General features: G+C 41.9%; 1 protein-coding gene across 12 annotated transcripts in view; it reads left to right on the top strand.

Annotated features, from left to right (window-relative positions):
* KCNH7 (potassium voltage-gated channel subfamily H member 7) overlaps positions 1–17860 on the top strand; it is a 254188-nt gene that overhangs the window by 168601 nt on the left and 67727 nt on the right. For 5 of the 12 annotated variants that reach the window (XM_083493552.1, XM_083493556.1, XM_083493555.1 and 2 more), the window contains 4 exons: positions 5285–5713; positions 7256–7276; positions 7878–7901; positions 10544–10758. In XM_083493552.1, coding sequence (XP_083349678.1) covers positions 5285–5713; positions 7256–7276; positions 7878–7901; positions 10544–10758 — 689 coding nt within the window. The remainder of the gene's footprint in view (positions 1–5284; positions 5714–7255; positions 7277–7877; positions 7902–10543; positions 10759–17860) is intronic. The other 7 variants (XM_083493550.1, XM_083493558.1, XM_083493557.1 and 4 more) reach the window with 3 other exon arrangements.

Here is a 17860-nt window from a genome sequence, read left to right as displayed (position 1 = left end):
AGCTGAATGGCAGGAGAGTAAGAACAGGCGAAAAGGAAGTATTCTTCACACAGAGCAAAATTAAACTACGGGATTCACTAGTACACAGTGCGAGGTTCACTAGTACACCCACCTGGACAGTTTTCAAAATTGGATTAACCTTATCATGGAAGAAAAAGTTATCAATGACTACTAGCCATCTATGTAGTGAGTGATAATTTGAACATAGAATAATGGATGCAGCATTCCCCATTGGTGTAAGGAACAATTGTATTTTGCTTAGCTAACAACTCCTATGTGACCATCTAACAGTGGCAACTTCATGGTGCTTGAAGCTGTATCACTGGAAAAGCCAAAACGATCCTCAGAGTGTTTCCCAAACTTGGGTCTCCATCTGTTTATGGACTACAACTCTCATCATCCCTAGCTAGCAGGATCAGTGGTCAGGGATGATGTGAACCATAGTCCAAAAACACTGCTCTAGAGGCATCATCAATGCACACACACACACACACTCACTCTCTCTCTCTCTCTCTCTCTTCTGGATTTCTTTAAAGAATGTGAAATAATGGCACATATTATTAAATGTACTTAGAAGAATTTTAAATTGGGGGGGGGGGTTCCCTTCTGCATGGGTCTGAAATGGATACGGTCAGATACTGCTTATGATTTGGTCTAGTCAACTCTGTTGAGACCAAGAGACAGTCTCTTACCGAGCAGGTTTGCTGTATTGTTGATTCAATCCATATTTCCAAAAGATGATTAGCAAGACTTGTCAAACATATCTGCCCTACTCATTATTTTCATGAGATAGGGTTTGGGGTTTTTTGTTTTGTTTTTTTGCTGGTTTGTTTATGCTGTTTATAGGCCACCCTATAACAGAAATTATCTGAGCAGCCCTAAAAGATGAAAGCAAGAACAAGTTTAAATAATTACAATTACAGCAATAATGCAGTGAAGAAAACGCCTCCAAGTACAAGATGCAAATATGATGCAAATGATGTCAATAAATAAATAGAATGGATAAGATCAGGCTATATAGGTGACAATGTCTATCCTGTTCACACAAATTGTAAGTGAGCTCTGCCTATTTCATGTCCAATAATAGAAGAGGGTTTCTTTTTTTAGAGAGAGACAAAAGAAAGAATATGAAAGATCATTAAGTTGCTAATTGTCTTTACAGTAGAAATGAGCCACCTGTCAAAAGACAGTTCAATTAAATCAAAACAGAACATTGGAAGTTTCATTTCCAGTTAGAAAAAGACTGGCAAAGATATTCATCTGGGTTTCCCATTTCATTCCTGAAAGTATTAGTAGTGAGCCACATTCTCAATGGGTATCCTTTCCAGCTGAACTAGCAGTTAAGACAGCTAAATCAGCAATGCAGCCTTGCAGCCAAACATGGTTGTATTAACCTAGCGAAGCAGAAAAGACCATCTGCATCACCATGAATATTACTAAAATAGAACAGCAGCAGGGCAGGGAGGGAACCTTCTACATTTTCCATTGCAAAAATGCAAGGAAATTCGATGAATGATCTTACTTTATGGGCATGCACCGCAACTGATAAACAAAGAACTATAGTAATTGTCTGAGCTTTGATGTAATTAGCTTGCACAATTGATTTACAGACTGTTTTATAACTCAATTTCACGTGCATTACGAAAACTACACAATGACTTTAATGTACTTTGGTAATTTTCAGCTGTAGCCAGTTTGTCAAGCATACATTAGCTGTTAGGCAAAAGCTTCCTGGACAGCTCCCAAGATGCACGTCATTGGATCTATGGGTACAAATTGAAGACTGACAACTCCAATGACTTTCTCCCATGCCGTGTTTGTCTCTTGTTAAATGCTATGGAGTGAGTGAGTGAGTGTTTGTGTAGACAGAGGAGATAGAGGAGTGCCTCTGTCTCTGACCTGCTTACTACCGCTACACGCTGTGATTATTGTTGTAAAGAACCATACGGACCGGTGGAAAATGTTCATGGTTTTGGTAGGAATGCAGATCCAAACATGCATCAGTCTGCAGTGTAGACAGATAAAGCATCTGCACAGAAATTGACATTTGGTATCCTGGGATTCTTATTCACACTTCGGCACAGAGAGCGTGAATTTAAAGCATACTCCATGGCTAGGAACGGATGAATCTGCCACCTGTAAAATCTGTATTTATCTGCAATTATTTCTTCTTCTTCTTCTTCTTCTTCTTCTTCTTCTTCTTCTTCTCCTCCTCCTCCTCCTCCTCCTCCTCCTCCTCCTCCTCCTCCTCCTCCCCCAGAAATTCATCTTTAACTACATGATTAAATATGTGATCTAAAATGCATTTTCCTCACCAAATATGCATTTCTAAATTTATTTGTTTCTCAAATTATGCATTGTAAAGTTTATCTTGATGAGCTGCTCAAGCTGAGAACAGTGTCAGAACATTTAGGAAGTGTGAAAGCTGGCAGATACCTTCGTTCGTTCATGATGTACAGATCAGGTCAGTTCGCATCAGAATTTGCAGTGATCCAGACTGAGCATGAAACTCTCTGCATGAAACTCTGGACAGCATCTTCCAGTCAGTGTGACAAGCAGAGTCCTTTTGCTCTTTGGCTCTACATCGAGCAAGGAACCCTACCAGGTAGCAGCCAATCTCATAAGTGCTTTGCCCTCTCAAGCTTTAAAGGCCATGTGTGTTTGTGGGGTGTGTAGAATAGTTGACTTTGGATGGGGATGCTTGAGGGACTGCTTGTCACACTGACTGGAAGATGCTGTCCAGAGTTTCATGCAGAGAACATTTCCAACCCTACCTAGTGAGGCTGGGACTTTCTGCATGCAGTTGCTCTGGAACTGAGTCATGACTCATCTGGATAGTGTATGGCAAGGAAATACAATTGTTCTTCATTCAGTGAACTTGTGAGGAGTTGTATGAAAACTCTTTATTTATTGCACATACAGGGCTTCTGTGGAATAGAGTAGTTGTACCTCATTTAAGTATTTCATTTCATTTTCTTAAAAAAAAATTATTTTCAGTTTTTTCATATATCATTTACATTCAAATAAAATCATTTTTGTACATATATAGGATTCCCTGAATCCTTAGACCTCCACCTGCCCCATCATGGTTTCCATTGCAAGTCTTTTCCTACTGCCTCTTATAATATTTATCCAAGTTTTGTTTATATCCCATTTTAACCATAAATTTCATACATTACAAGTGTTATATCAGTCCTGCTAATGTTTTTATATGTTGACAGTGCTCTTTAAGGTAGTCTGCAAACTTTTCCCATTCTTCATTCAATGTCTTGTCTTCTTGGTTCCTGATTCTCTCGGTCAATTTTGCCATTTCAGCATAGTCCATCATCTTGATTATTCATTAAGTATTTTATTTCAATTCAGAAAGAACACAGATTTTGCCATTCTGTTGCAGAAATTTAAAAAGCGGTTCCTAAACTGGATGTTACCCTCACAGATAGCCAAAAGTAGAAGAAGCAAGTCTCTAGTGAAGAGCTAGGTCTTGACTGAATACAAACATATGTAGGGTCAGGCTGCAAAGTGGTGTACAGTGACATGAACTCTTATCTAAGCTAGCATGTGATTACAAACAACCAATCAAATTATTACAACAACTTTCCCATAGTAATCAGACCCCATAGTCATTATTCCAAAGCAATCAGGTGTTTGTTATGCTCTTTTGACTAGACTACCCCAACTTTTTGCCTCTGTTGACCTCACTCCCCACCCCAAAGCCCAGCAACAGGGGAGTGGTGGGCAGAAGAAGAAGAGGAGCTGGGGAATGTGGGAATGAGTGCTGGGTGACAGTTGTCTTCTTCCGAGGTGCTTTCTCACAGTGAAGGGGCAATGTCCATCCACGTTGGGGGGCAGCCCTCTCAAACTTTTTATTGGGAGGGGCAAAGGGACCTGGGCCCCTAGGAGTTGGGGCCCTTGCGTTGCACTGGAGTACAAGAAAAGGCTGGTTGAGGAGCAAAGTAGCTATGAGCATGTATAGAAGGCATGTATAGAATTGCACTGTAGGTATTCAGCCACGACACAGACCCACATTATTTGTTTAAGGACATGACCAGCAACTTAATCTAGCAATCACACACCTCTGTCTTTGGTTTTTTTCCCAGGGATGCCTCACTTTATTGCACTGCACTGCACAGGCCATTGTATTAAGTCATTTCTTTGTAGTGGATATTCTTTTGTTCAACTACAACGTGTCAGCATATGAAAGAACAAACATTCCCTTGTCCCATCAGAACGGGGGCGCCATCTCACCCTCAGGATTATGGGTGCCTGATGCTGTAATATGGGCTCCTCCAAAAATGAAAACAACGTGGCGCATTGTGCGTGTGATATCACATACACTATGTGCAGGCGTGTGCATGTCATGTTGCATGTCCGTGCTGCAGCAGCTCCTCTTCTTCTCTCCGCAGCCAGCGAGGCACCCTTTTCTGCGAAGAGGGACTCGGACTAGGAGGCAGAGAGATTCTGCCTCCACATCTGAGCCCCCACCCCCCAGAAGAGGGTGCCTGGCTGGCTGGCTGGCTGGCTGCATTGCTTCTCTCTCGGAGGCAACGCCACACAGGCTGGCTGGCTGCCTCTCTCCAGCTTCACTCATTGACTTTGTGGGTGCCCAGCCCCACAATTATATTATTTTGGGTGCCCAAGCACCCATCGCCACCAGGAGTTGGCTCCTAAGCATCAGAACATTTATTTTGGTGACTGGTGGTGACCCCACAGAGCCTAGGGCTTGCTGATCAGAAGGTTGGTGGTTCAAATCCCCGCAACTGGCTGAGCTCCCGTTGCTCGGTCCCAGCTCCTGCCAACCTAGCAGTTTGAAGGCACAAAGTGCAAGTAAATAAATCCCGCTCTGGCGGGAAGGTAAACGGTGTTTCTGTGTGCTGCTCTGGTTTGCCAGAAGCAGCTTAGTCATGCTGGCCACATGACCCGGAAGCTGTACGCCGGCTCCCTTGGCCAAGAAAGCGAGATGAGCGCCACAACCCCAGAGTCGGCCATGACTGAACCTAATGGTCAGGGGTCCCTTTACCCTTTACCTTTACACACACCCCAATGCTTTCAGAACTCAGGAAGGGGAGTTTATCAAGCAGTTGGGTGACTTGGTGTGTGTTGGGGTGGTGGTGTATCTGCAGCCTTTGCACAGAAATATCTGCAAGGAGACAGCTTGTTTATGTGCGCAATGTGAATGTGTTCCCCTGTCGATTGTGGCATATGTACCGATCTGCTGATCTCTATTTGATAGAGTGGTCTCCTGTTCAGACATAGCAATATCCGGCACTTCCCCTTTTCTACTTAGGCAAAATTTGGGGATTCAAGATACCCGGGCTGAGCCTCTTATCATACCGCAAGCAGTCTCTGCCACAGGAAGATCCCGATGCTGTGATTGTTGACTCAGCAAAACGCAGCAATGACTCCATGGCGATGAAGCACTTCAAGTCCCCGACAAAAGAAAGCTGCAGCCCTTCGGAAGCAGACGACACCAAGGCGCTCATCCAGCCAAGCACATGTTCGCCTCCGGTGAATATATCAGGACCCCTTGACCATTCATCTCCAAAACGGCAGTGGGATCAACTATACCCAGATATGCTACATTCCAGTACAGGACTCACCCATGCCCAGTCAAAGGAAAGTATTTGCAATATAAGGAGAGCATCTTCAATACACAACATAGAGGGGTTTAACATCCATCCCAAGAATGTGTTTCGGGACCGGCATGCGAGTGAAGGTATGATTTCTTCTTCTTCTTTTAAATCAACACTTATAAATTGTGGGGTGATTTACATTGTTCTTCATCTTATTAGAATCTATTATGGCTTATCCACACTTAGTTTTCAGGCAGACACCAGCCTTTTAACACTTCGTGTCTGAGCTTTGGAGTTGTGTGTATGTTTTGCCCTGAGCATCCTCCACAAAAACCCACTCTTTAAAGCTCAATAGGAACAAAATGTTAATTGAGGTTTTCCATGGATTGAGGTCTGCTCCAATGGAGCTTTAAAGAGTTGGTTTTCATGGGGCACTCAGACACAGAGCTTTAAGTCGTGGAGCATGCCTGGAAAAAGCGGAGGAAAGCCAATTGTGGATAAACTACCACTGTATGTTAAAGTCTGACTCCTTGGATCTTTCGCTCTCCTGTTGGTTTGGTGAATAATGTTTCCTAAAAACTGGCTGCTCTTCAGCTTAAAACAATAATAATTTCCTTGCAGCAGCATGGGGAAATCATGCTAAAACTGACAGCAAAATCAAAATAAGCGGAAGAAATAAAGAACAGAATAAAACAGCAATTCTACCGTGGATTTAAAATGTAGGCAAACAAAGAAACAATCTAAAGTCTGGCTAGCTAGCTTGTAATAATAAAATGGTTTCTTCCTGGTAGTGAAAGTCCATCAGAGTCAGTCAGGGCTGGCCCAAGATGGATTGTATCTTTGGCACCTAAGGCAGTAGATCCCACGATATACTCTCCCTGGACATAGCTCAGTTGGTCAGATTGTGGTGCTGATAATCCCAAGGTTGCAGGTTTGATCCCCATATGGGACAGCTGCATATTCCTGCACTGCAGGGGGTTGGACTAGATGGGTCCTTTCCAACTCTACATTTCTAGGATTCCATGAATTGTACCTGAAAACGAAAAGGGAGGCAGCACAGCTGCTTAAGCACTACAAATGTTATGTTGTGAACTGCCTTACAGGCACGGGGCAGTATACAAGTTTAATTAATTATTTAATAATGGCTTCTCTCTTCCCGGTCCCAATTAATAGTCCTAACTGTAGTTTTCAAACTTTCAAAGTCAGCTATGGATATGACACACGATCCTGGTCTACTACAATGCATTATATAATATTTTATAACACATTCTACGTTGGTCTACTGATTACATAGATCCTGAAGTGGTTACAGAGTGGGGCCGTTAAATATGTGTAACTGGCTGGATCATGCCCATCATCAGTTTGCTACAAACACAAGCCTGAATCCAGACAGGTTTCAAGCAGTCACTTCTCAAAATTGGGGGCTTTCCAGTATGCCTGAAGGCCCTCTTGCTCCTCCCTCCCCCTGAGTGTGAACACAAGTGCTTTCCACTCACACAGAGAGATGTTTGGATCTCACCCATTAGCAGGTTCCATAAAATAAAAATTGGGGCCCTTTGAACATATGTTGGGGTAACAGTTTCAATTAAAAAACTATACACTTTCAAAAATAACCACTGTTGAGTCTTTGGATATAGAGTTTATTGTTTTTCCCCTCTGCTTTTCTTTACTCTGCTGAATATCAGACAATGGCCGTAATGTCAAAGGTAATGTAGACACGTACAATTTATTGTCCAGTGCTTTCGAGAGCCCCATTCCTTTGGCATGTTAATTTGCCTGCTATATGAAATGTACAAATGCAACTTTCTCATGCTGATCTCTATTGGGCTGGGCACACGGTAGAAATTTTGCTTGGTGGATGCATCACGATTCCCTTTGCTCTCGCCACGAAATCATTACAAGCAGTCATCAACAAAAGCTCCAAAAGGTTGGGCGGACTATGGATATGCTCTATTATATCAGATTGGTTCTGTGCATCGGTCCCAGTTGATTTGAACGGGAGAGTTGAACGTGTGCTTAATGCTGCCTCCCATGGGAATCCACGGGGCTTAAAAGTGCTTAGCTTTTGCTGCCTGTTTATATAGATGAACTAGGTATGCTACCAATCTTATGTAGGCAAAATCAGACGCCTAAGTTTCCAAGAGATGAACTTGCAAAAATACTTTAAAAATTGGCTCAGAATGATCCTAAATAGCAATGATAGGTTTAAAATCTAATCCTGTTTTGCCTTTTACACGTCAAGGAAATTAATAATCTGGACCCTTGTGGCGTTCTTTACTTATTCCTCTTTTGTCTCCTTAAAACTAGTTTCACGCTCCTGGATGGCAGGGGGTATGGTTTAAGCTTACTGTAGTCTTAAAATGTGCATGCATGAATTTCATTTGCAATTTCACGCAGAGAGCATTCTTAATCACATTCAGTACATTCTGGAATTGGTCCTTTTCACCAGGACAATGAACCTAAAAGACAACCAAACAGAGCCTTTTCTACATCACTGTGTACAATTTGGATCCAGTTCATTATGTTTTTCTTAACACACCTTCTTTAAAAATAAATAAAAAATCCTTCCGGGACAAAGGAATCACTCAGCTGAACTAAACAATTATATTTAGAGCCTACATTTGGGAGCCGAGTCAGGAAGTGGGGAGGCGGGGCAGAAAGAAAGAGGCTTTTTGCACCTTTGGGGCCTCTTCACAATTTCATGCATGTTGTAGAAAGTTTGTGTACTCGGTAAAATGTCTCCTGTCGAAAGTGCATGACCTGCATGAGCCAAGGTCTGTAAGCAGCACATCGCTACTGGTTTATGAAGCCCACACATTTGCTTCTTGTGTCCATCAGCAGTGGTTTAGATATAGTATGGTGCTATTCTGTAAGTGAAGTAATATTTGTAAGTGGGTGTTGGTTTCAAAGTACTTGACATTGTACTTTTGTCTGTGTTCTTTTTAAGCGACTGTTAATTTAAGTCAATGTTTGGCATAACAGATTTGGAAAAGAGATTTAAGACGCTAGTGTATCTGTCTTCCCCTTTCTTGCTGTGCATCATGCAAGCATAGCACAAAGAGCCAAGAGAGATCCATTGGACTGTATCCAAAGTTGCACCAGTGGAAGGCTGTGGGTACAACAGATCATTCTCTTCCTCACTGTGTCCCCTGAAAAGAGGGTGGGGTGAGGACACCTCCCAAACACCATGGGTTGTGTCATGTGGGGCTGCAGCAGGGATGTAAGAAGGCTGCAATTTCTGTTCTGACTTATAGTCATTACAATCAGCACTGTTTCCATTCCGCTACAATTCGGTTTCCACTAATGTTATGTTATTTGTCTCATTGACTACTATTTAACCATTTAAGTTACGTAAGTTACTTAGCTTATGCAACTATTTATGTAACTTATGTAACTGGCATTCATTTCAATATAAAGGAAATGTCAAAACAATGTAAATAAGTTCATTGGTTAAGTATTGTAATTAAACAACAACAACAACGATGTGAACAAGTATTGGTCGCATTCACTTCACCAATTTCTATTCCTAACTACTGACAAACATGTGAACTGCAGTCATTTCTATGTTCTGTTCCATTTTTTGTTGGCATTCCTAGGCTGTAATAGGAGGGGAGCATTGCCCCAAATCAGGCAGAATAATCTTGTGTCAGCAGATTGCAAGATTCCTGTACTTGATTTTGAGCAATTCCTCCTTCCCATGGCAGTCCCACATGGCACAACTCACAGTGTTCCTCTCCAACCCTCCAAATAAACTTGAAGGAGAGGGTCTGTAGGGAGGAAGGTTGCCAGAAAGTTTGCCTTTGGCTCATGCAATGTTGGATCCAACCCATTCTTTCCAAATGGGCACCTTAATCCATTAAGTGTTTGTTCAGTTGGTGCTCAGAGAGCACAAATGCTGATTAGAAGAAACTGTGCTGTGTGGCTTTTCTCCCTGATCTCGACATCTAGGTACAAGGGAAGTATGTATTTGTCACAGTTTCCCTCACCCTTCTTCTGTCCACACAACAGCTCTGTGGATAAGTTAACAGAGGGTGATTGTTCACTCTTGAGCTTCATGGCTAAAGGGGCATTTGAACCTATTCCAACTCTATCCATTACCACACCACTGACAGGTGCGCAAATGCCACAGAAGGAAGCTAGCCAGGATCAGGTCCACATGGTAAAAACAGCTCTGTTTTTCCCATAATGGAGAACAGTGGCCATTGAAAGATGCCCCATCAGTCTTTTCCCCACTTGTGATCTTGTGATCCACAGCAAGTAGTATTCAGAAGTATACTGCCTCTACTACTATATATAGCAACATGACTAGTGGTCATTGACAGACCTATTATTTTGTTGTCGCTGTTGTTGTTGTCTAATCTCCATGAAATGCTTCTGGATTGACACTGCATATAAAAGGGTTCCTGTGTTCCTGCCTTTAAAAGCTTGTGATAATCTGAGGACTCATCCATGGCTCAGCCTCTCTTTGCTGCTGAATCAGAACAAACTACAATCATGTTTTGCACAGATTGCTGTTTGTTCCGATTCACCAGTAAAGAGTGTGTTTTCCTGGGGAAAGAATGTTTTCCATTTTTTCTAGGCATGGAACAAGCGTAGGCACACACAAGCCCTCAGTGTAGCCTGGGGTATTTGAACTGCTTCAAAATCTGCCTGCAGCAGTTCACAATTTTTTCTTGCAACCTACATGCTTGAAATGGATCAAGTAGGCAAGTGTTGGCAGGTTCTAAGCTAGAAGGTTAGCAATCTGGGCCATTAAGTCTTTTACATTACAGGCATGGAATTACCTGTTTTCGGGCTGCAATCCAATACTCACTTACCTAGGAATAAACCGCATTGAGCTCAATGGGACTTAATTCTGGGTAGACACGTATAGGATTGCAGTGTTAGGTGCTGCTTTCTGTAGTCCATCAATATTTCTTTACAGAGTTTGGTAATACTGACACCCCACCCTCTGACCTCTCATATTTTTTTAGGTCCTTTTAACCATATCAAGTCAAGTCTATTAGGATCTACATCAGATTCAAACCTCAACAAATACAGCACCATCAACAAGATCCCCCAGCTCACTCTGAACTTTTCCGATATCAAAAATGAAAAAAAAAGTTCATCGCCTCCATCTTCAGAGAAAACAATTATTGCACCCAAAGTGAAAGACAGAACACACAATGTAACTGAAAAGGTTACACAGGTAGGATATATTCTTTTATATAAACTTTAGAGTGGTTCTGTAAAATTTGTTTTAATGTGAATGGTGTTGTGGATTTCATTCCAGCTTTCGTCTTCAGACTAGTTCATGCATTCTTTTTCTAAGCAAGTCCTTTAGAAAACAGTCACATTTATTCACACACCTCCTTCACATTATTTTATGCACCAAGAGAAATGAGGCTGTGGAGTGGGTCTTCTCTGGGGTTACATGGGGGAAATCCTTGCTCATGTAGGAATAATATATTTGCATCAAGGTGCATGAAATTTTCTATGCAGGAGATGCCCCCAGTGCCTGATTACAGTAAACATTTTCATTTATATAATTCTTCATATCTATCATCTCTGTAATCCTTACAACAGTGCTATCAGGTGAACTCTGGACTTATGATCTTTCTTCTGCCTTGACTATGACACTGGAAAACATTTTCATATGACTGCTACATTTCTCTTCCTCTTCAAGAAATGTATAGCTACTGGAGAAAGTGAGAGAAAGGGGACAAATTGGTTCTTTCTGTCTGAAGATCAACCAACAACTTGAAACTAACTAGATTTGTCTATTTTTTCAAATGATGCTCCAAACATTGCACTTTGTTTGACAGTTGTAAAATATTTTGAGAGCATAATTTGCAAACGGGCCATTGACCTAACACAGGTCATTGGCAACATGTTCGTTTTTTCTTACCAGATTTTCCCCTGAAAAAGTAAATCAGGATTAAATGGGGAAAACATCAACCGGAATTTGGGTGCCAACAACATTGTGTGGGCATGGCAAAAAACTTGCCAGCATGAGGAGTACTCATTCACAATAAACACCCATCTGGAAGCACACTTAGTCTCTTCTTGGTCTAATCCAGAATGTCTTGTTGAACATGGAGATCATTTTGCTGCGTATTTGCAGAATCTACTTGTATAAGTTATGGTAGCGTAAATCCAGTTTCTTCCTCTCTCTCTCTCTCTCTCTCTCTCTCTCTCTCTCTCTCTCTCACACACACACACACACACACACACACACACAAACACACCCCTTAATGCTGGTGTGATAAATTAATGCCAAAATACGCTATTCCAATTCACTAGCTATTCCATATCAGAGATTCGAGTCTTAAAGGGGGGGAATTGATCTACACTTAAATGAATAACATAATCATTTACACATTTATACAAGACCCTGGCAGAATCAGTTTAGGACAGTCTGACTTGCCAGGAACTCTACAGCTCACTAAATTTAAAATTAAATTTGAAATGCTCCCCAAGATGCCAAGAATACTTCACAGAAAACTTCCAGGGCAATTTATCTCATGTTTCTATTCTCTTTATTGTTTTGTAAAATTCTGGCCCTGTTGCTTGCTTTACAACTACAGTATTTCTTCTGAGGATGAGAAAGAAACAAAGAATCAAGGAGTGGTTTCCTTCCCACGTATAACCTTTTCTCATTCATCATTCCCAGTTTTTGTGTGCTCAGTGCCTTCAGCACGCTGTGTGTGTGAGACTTTACAGAGTACGAGAAGACAGGTCTCTGCCCCCAAGGAACTTGGGGAAGGGTCAAAGCTCAGTGGTATAGCATCTGCTTTGCTTGCAGAAGGTCCCAGCTTCAAATCCCAGCATCTCCACATAGTGCTGGAAGAGAGCCCTATCCAAAAGCTACCTGTCAGTATAGACCAGGTGTGGCTAACCTCCTGATGTTTCTGAACTACATCATCTATGGCTGTTGACCATTGGGAATTGTAGTTCAGCAATATCTGGCAGGCCAAAGGTTTCGCACACCTGGTGTGGACAATACTGAGCTAGATCAGGTGTGCGAATGACTTGGCATCAGACAGCTTCCTATGCTACTGTGAACTGGCGGTCTATTCCATCTGCTTAGAGTTTGAGGAGCCCCTGAAATTTAGAGTTGTTCCCGTTCTGACCGGACTGTTACGACCCATATGAGGTTTTCCCCATCACCCTGACCATTTATCCTGAACTTTCAGGTTGCAGGTGATGGGAAAGACCTTTGCCCAAGACCCTGGACAATCGCTGCTGGTCAGAGTAAGACAGTCCTGGGCTAGATGGGCAAATTGTCTGATCTGATATAAGGCAGCTCCTTATGTTCATATACATGAAGGGGTGTCAGTATTGCATCCCACGGCGTTAAATGCTACACCTATTGGCAGTGATGGTGTCACACATTTGCTCTTCATCATTCACTTCACTTTCTTCTGCCACATAAAGAAAATGTGGTGTCCCTTCCTTTTATTGATGCTGCGGCCTTGCCTTTGATCTTCCTGGGCAGAGAAGGACAGAGTAAAGTTTGAAGAACTTCAGTGAAAAATATAGCAGTGGTCAGCGGGACGAAGTAGGAAGGACATTGCTTACTTGGCTTCCCAATGCGGTGGTCATTGCTGGTAACTGGGAGGGTGAGAGACAAGGTGGCAGGAAGGTCAACACAGTGCGAGAGCAGCAGCAGAGCCAATCTGACACTCCTGCCACTGTACCTGCAACCCACCAACCTCCCCTCTCAGTTATCAGTAGCATGCCATGTGGTTATAGAGTGGGGCCATGTAAGTGACACCCAGCCTACTGTGCCAGCTGCCAATGGAAGGAGAATGTCAGTACATAATTTTAATGTTGCAAGGGAAAGAAAGAAAAAGAAGCATGTGAGGCCAACTGAACAGGTGGTGGGGTGTTCAGTGGATCTTTTTGATTTACCACACTCCCCCCCCCCCCAGTTTTAATACTACCAGATGTGCAAATATTTATCACCTGTCCAATCCAGTCTGCCTCACACAGCATTTGTTATTCCAGGTGGTAATTATTCAGTATGCAAATTTTCCAAATAGGAATTAGCAGCACTGGTGATCTATCCCACTGTCTGAAGATTAAGTTCTGTGAATTTATTAAGTTGTAAATGTTATCTGTGTTTGTCATTTTTGTGGATGCATTTTAGTCGTGCGTTCTTATGTGCTATTCCAAAAGGATTGAGTGTGTGCTTGTGTTGGCATGCTAAAATGGCTAACTGCTGGTGAATCCTAAATCAGGGGTTGTCAGCACATTGCCTGTGGGTCCCATGAAACATTTGAAGGCCTTCATTGATACCCTCTAGGACAACGGCCACAGACGCAAAGCTTTCAGCTTAAAAAATAAAAGTATAGCCTTACTGAAAGGAAAGTTATAAAGCAAAATGTGCAGGAACCCTTCTACAGTAAGTGATTTCTGTGAGAAGAGACAAGCCAGCTTGTAGTCAAGATGCACCTTTCCTGTGGTTTCTGCAAATGATACTATGCAATAATGTGGGAGGAGGTATAATAATCCCCTCCCCAGGTGGCAAATGCAAAACATAAAAACTTTGCAAAGAGGCCTCAGCATATCAGCTGCTGTGCAGGACCTAAAGCCAGGCACTCGTGAAGGAATCCATGTATAGTTAACTTGCAGCATAATGGCAAGCATGTCTACTCAGAAGTCAGTCACTTTTGTTTAATGGGGATGTATGCCAGGTAAGTGGATAAAGGATGGCAGCCTAGGTTTGGAATTGGCATTGGGGGAAACTGGATTCTTGTGCCATTAACAGCTGTATCTCCACAATCAGTGCCAGCAGGACACGGCTGAAATCCCATGGAAAACAGTGACGTTGTCTGGGGTTGGGAAAGCACTGTCCCTAATTTTGCTATTTTTCTAGAAAAAGAGGTGCCAGAGCTCACCATGAAAGCCTCCCTTGTTCTCTTACAATGGCAATGGTGAGCAATCTGAGAGGTGCTGGGACTGAGTTCCAGTGAGTTCTGCCTTGAAAAAAACCCTGGCTTACACCACATCCCCATGGAAGCCATTTTGTGACTGGCACCCACAGAACACTCTCAAAATTCGGAGTCCAAATAGGTTGGCAACCCGTGTTCTAAACAATATGGTGAAGCAGGAATTTAAATATAGCTATACTTAGAATTACCTTATTCCGTGCTGTAGATTGAAATCTTGAGGACAAGGTTAATTCCATAGTGTATAGCTAATGGCAGTGGAAAGCAGCCTGAAAAGAGAATCTTGTGAACTGTGCACTTCATCATATACCACCTAATTTCCAGATGTCCTAAGCCAGACTATAACTCTTGGGCAAGGAAGTGGGTATCAATTTGCTTTTTATATCCTTCAGTCCTATTCATCTTTCTTGACAACCAGCTCAGAAGAACAGCCTAGTTGCTACATATTTTACACTGACAAGTTCAGATGGGGTCTTGGCAGTGATTGTCAGGAAGAGACAAGTCTTCCCTAGGGCACAAAAAAGTACTTTTTATTAAAGAAAGCTGAAATGCAAAAACCTGACATTCCTCCCTTTTTAATGATTTTTAAAAAAGGAGATTCTGACCCTCTGAAGAAAGAGGCACAATAGTAAATAACATTTTCTTCTTCTTCCCTGCCCTCCCCATCTCTTTCTGTCTCTCACACATACAGAGAGATGGAGAGTCGGGCACAGAGACAGAGGTGGACTCAAAACACATATTAAAAAACGCTGTGAAAATGCTTTTTATATATATATAAAAGTTTTGAAAAACACATTGGAATTTTCATAGCTCACTATCGCCATCTAGTGTCCCATTTGTATATTGCACTTTACAACACATTTAAAACATTTTATTTTCAGCTGTGTAGCTGAGTCCTGAGACAGAGAACTTCCTGAGAACTTCAGGGGACTGTTTCCATTTTGGGAGCCATTTTTGTATCCAAGCCATTCCCACAACTCTTGTATGCGTAACATAGTCATAGAGGATCACTGTGGAACTACAAAATCGGGTTGTGTGACCAGCCCCTAAGGAATTGCTCCTTAATTACTGAGAAAGCTTAAGGTTTAATCTGTATTTTCCAATTATGCCTGTAATCATACTAGTAATGTAAGCTTAATGGCACTTCATTACTATGTTGTCCTTGTGATTTGTTCAGTTACGGTGTCTCTCTTGTCACCTGTCTCTCTCTCTCTTTCTCTCTTCCTGTTCCTAATGAGAAAGGAACATACACGCACCACGTGGAAAATGTTGCTCTTCTACGTTAATTTTTAATACCTTCCTCCAGTTAAGATTTCAGCTTTTATTGGGGTTACATAGTTACAAAACTTTTTTAAAAAAATAATTGCAACACAGGTCCTAATTATGGTAATGATTTAAGTGTGCTTAATTACACTATCATTTCCAAAGTGTAATTATGTAACAAAGATGTGGAAAAACAGCTGTGTTGGAAGGGAGGGAGGAGGAAATGTGAGTGGGGGGTGTACGCTTTGCAAAGACGGGCCCAGCAGCAGAGATCAATGGGCTGATTCTTCCATGTCTCGCACCTGTGAAATCATTAAGTGGGTACAAAATGCTAACAAATCACAATGGTGTGCAGGTGTGCAGAGATGAAAGCCTAAGCCAGGGACAAGAGATTGGAGTATGGGCTTTAAAGCCTGGATGTTTTAAAAAATTACAAACGTGGCATCTTTCTCTTGAAAAGGGGATCAGTGGCCTTTTTAATGGTGCTTTCTTCCTTATGGGAAGCAGCGTTAGGCAGGAGGCCTAATCCTGTAAAAGACACTCTGTTGTTTATGCAGCTGGAGTTAAATCAGCCTGCCGTACAGGTCTGCCCTGTTGTCTTTAGGAAGCAAGATGGTTTTATACTGCACCTGTTGCAACATTCAGGCCACCAGACATTTTCTAGGTGAAAACAGAGACACTCTGTATTCTAAGGATCATCACCTTAGCATGTGTAGCTATATAAGCTCATGTGCCTGTACACACATGCTCTCTCTCTCACACACACATTGTCAAAAGCTCTCCTTTGCCTTCATATTCTGTGTAAGTAATCCAGGAGCCTAACCCATGTTTTTGTCAGTTGTGTGTAAGAGATTTCCGGTAGGCCTACATTCCCCCGCTCCCGTTGGACTTGTTCACATGTCATCTTGAACACAGGTACAAGTTATCTCTACGTACCTGTCTGAGGGCATCGGAAGAAGGGAAATGTTACAACAATAGAGCATTTCCCCCCTCTCTTTTAGCAGTGTGTAAAACCTTCCTACTTGTCTTCAGAAGCGCCGTTTCAGTTTTCAGGGTCAATTAGGCCAAATCAGGAAAATAAATTATATTACGCAAGCGTTCGGCTGCTTTAACTGAAGAACTGATTCATGAATGAACTTGTGCTAATTGAAAACATCTAACCAACAGGTTTCCATTAGAAGTTCTGGAAGACAGGTAGTTAATGAACGATCAGGGAGTTTAAAAGAATCGATTTAGGAAAGATTAGCAGGCACATGATGTTAAACGCAAAAGAAACACCTTTAAGAGGAAAGCACAGTTTTTTTCATGAAAATATTGCTGTGTATGAATAGAATCCTGGAGATCCAACTGGATCTCCAGAGGACCATTTTTGTTTGGATTTCACGTCTACCGGGCATTGCTTAGCCTAAAGTGGGTCAGACTTAAGGAGCTTCCAGGCTCACTGTTTATTGAGCATTGATGCCATTAAGTTTGCACAAAACATTCACCGATGTTACTCAACATTGCCTGCTTATTGAGCATTTATCCCGATATGCTGACACAGAGGTTACATAACCTTGCAATATAGTAGTTGTTATCCCTCACTTTCAACTGTTATTTTCCAGTCAGTTTTCTTATCAGACTGACACTAGATAATTACGCTAGGAAGTGCAGGATAGCAACCAAATTTTGCACAACTAAACAGCCCACCTATAGCGCCCCTGCTTTATAGAGTTCCTGAATGTGCAATAGCATAATTTGAATTCCCGATAATTTATGTTTTCCGTTGTTTTCTCTAGGGGAGAAACCAGGAGGAACATTACTATTTATTGCAAGTCAAAGAACATAATGTTAAGAGGCAGCATACAAAACCCAAAAATAAACGAATATTGAGGACAATGTTTCCAATGCTTTAAATGCTGCCAATTGTAACATCTGCTGATGGTTTTCTCATAGGTAGACTCTCACTGTTTTTAGATGGTTTTCAGTAATTGTGCTTCTATCTCTACAGTGTATTGTTCTTTTATTCACGCTGTGGGCCCATCGGTGGAGCAGCAGGACAGTAGTGCATAATGAAATTTCGGTTTCATTTGCATAAGCATGATCATACCTGAT

The sequence above is a fragment of the Podarcis liolepis genome (genome assembly GCF_965112155.1).
Source record: "Podarcis liolepis genome assembly, chromosome: 1".
In the NCBI taxonomy this organism is placed as follows: domain Eukaryota; kingdom Metazoa; phylum Chordata; class Lepidosauria; order Squamata; family Lacertidae; genus Podarcis; species Podarcis liolepis.
This window is presented reverse-complemented; position numbering and strand designations above follow the sequence as displayed.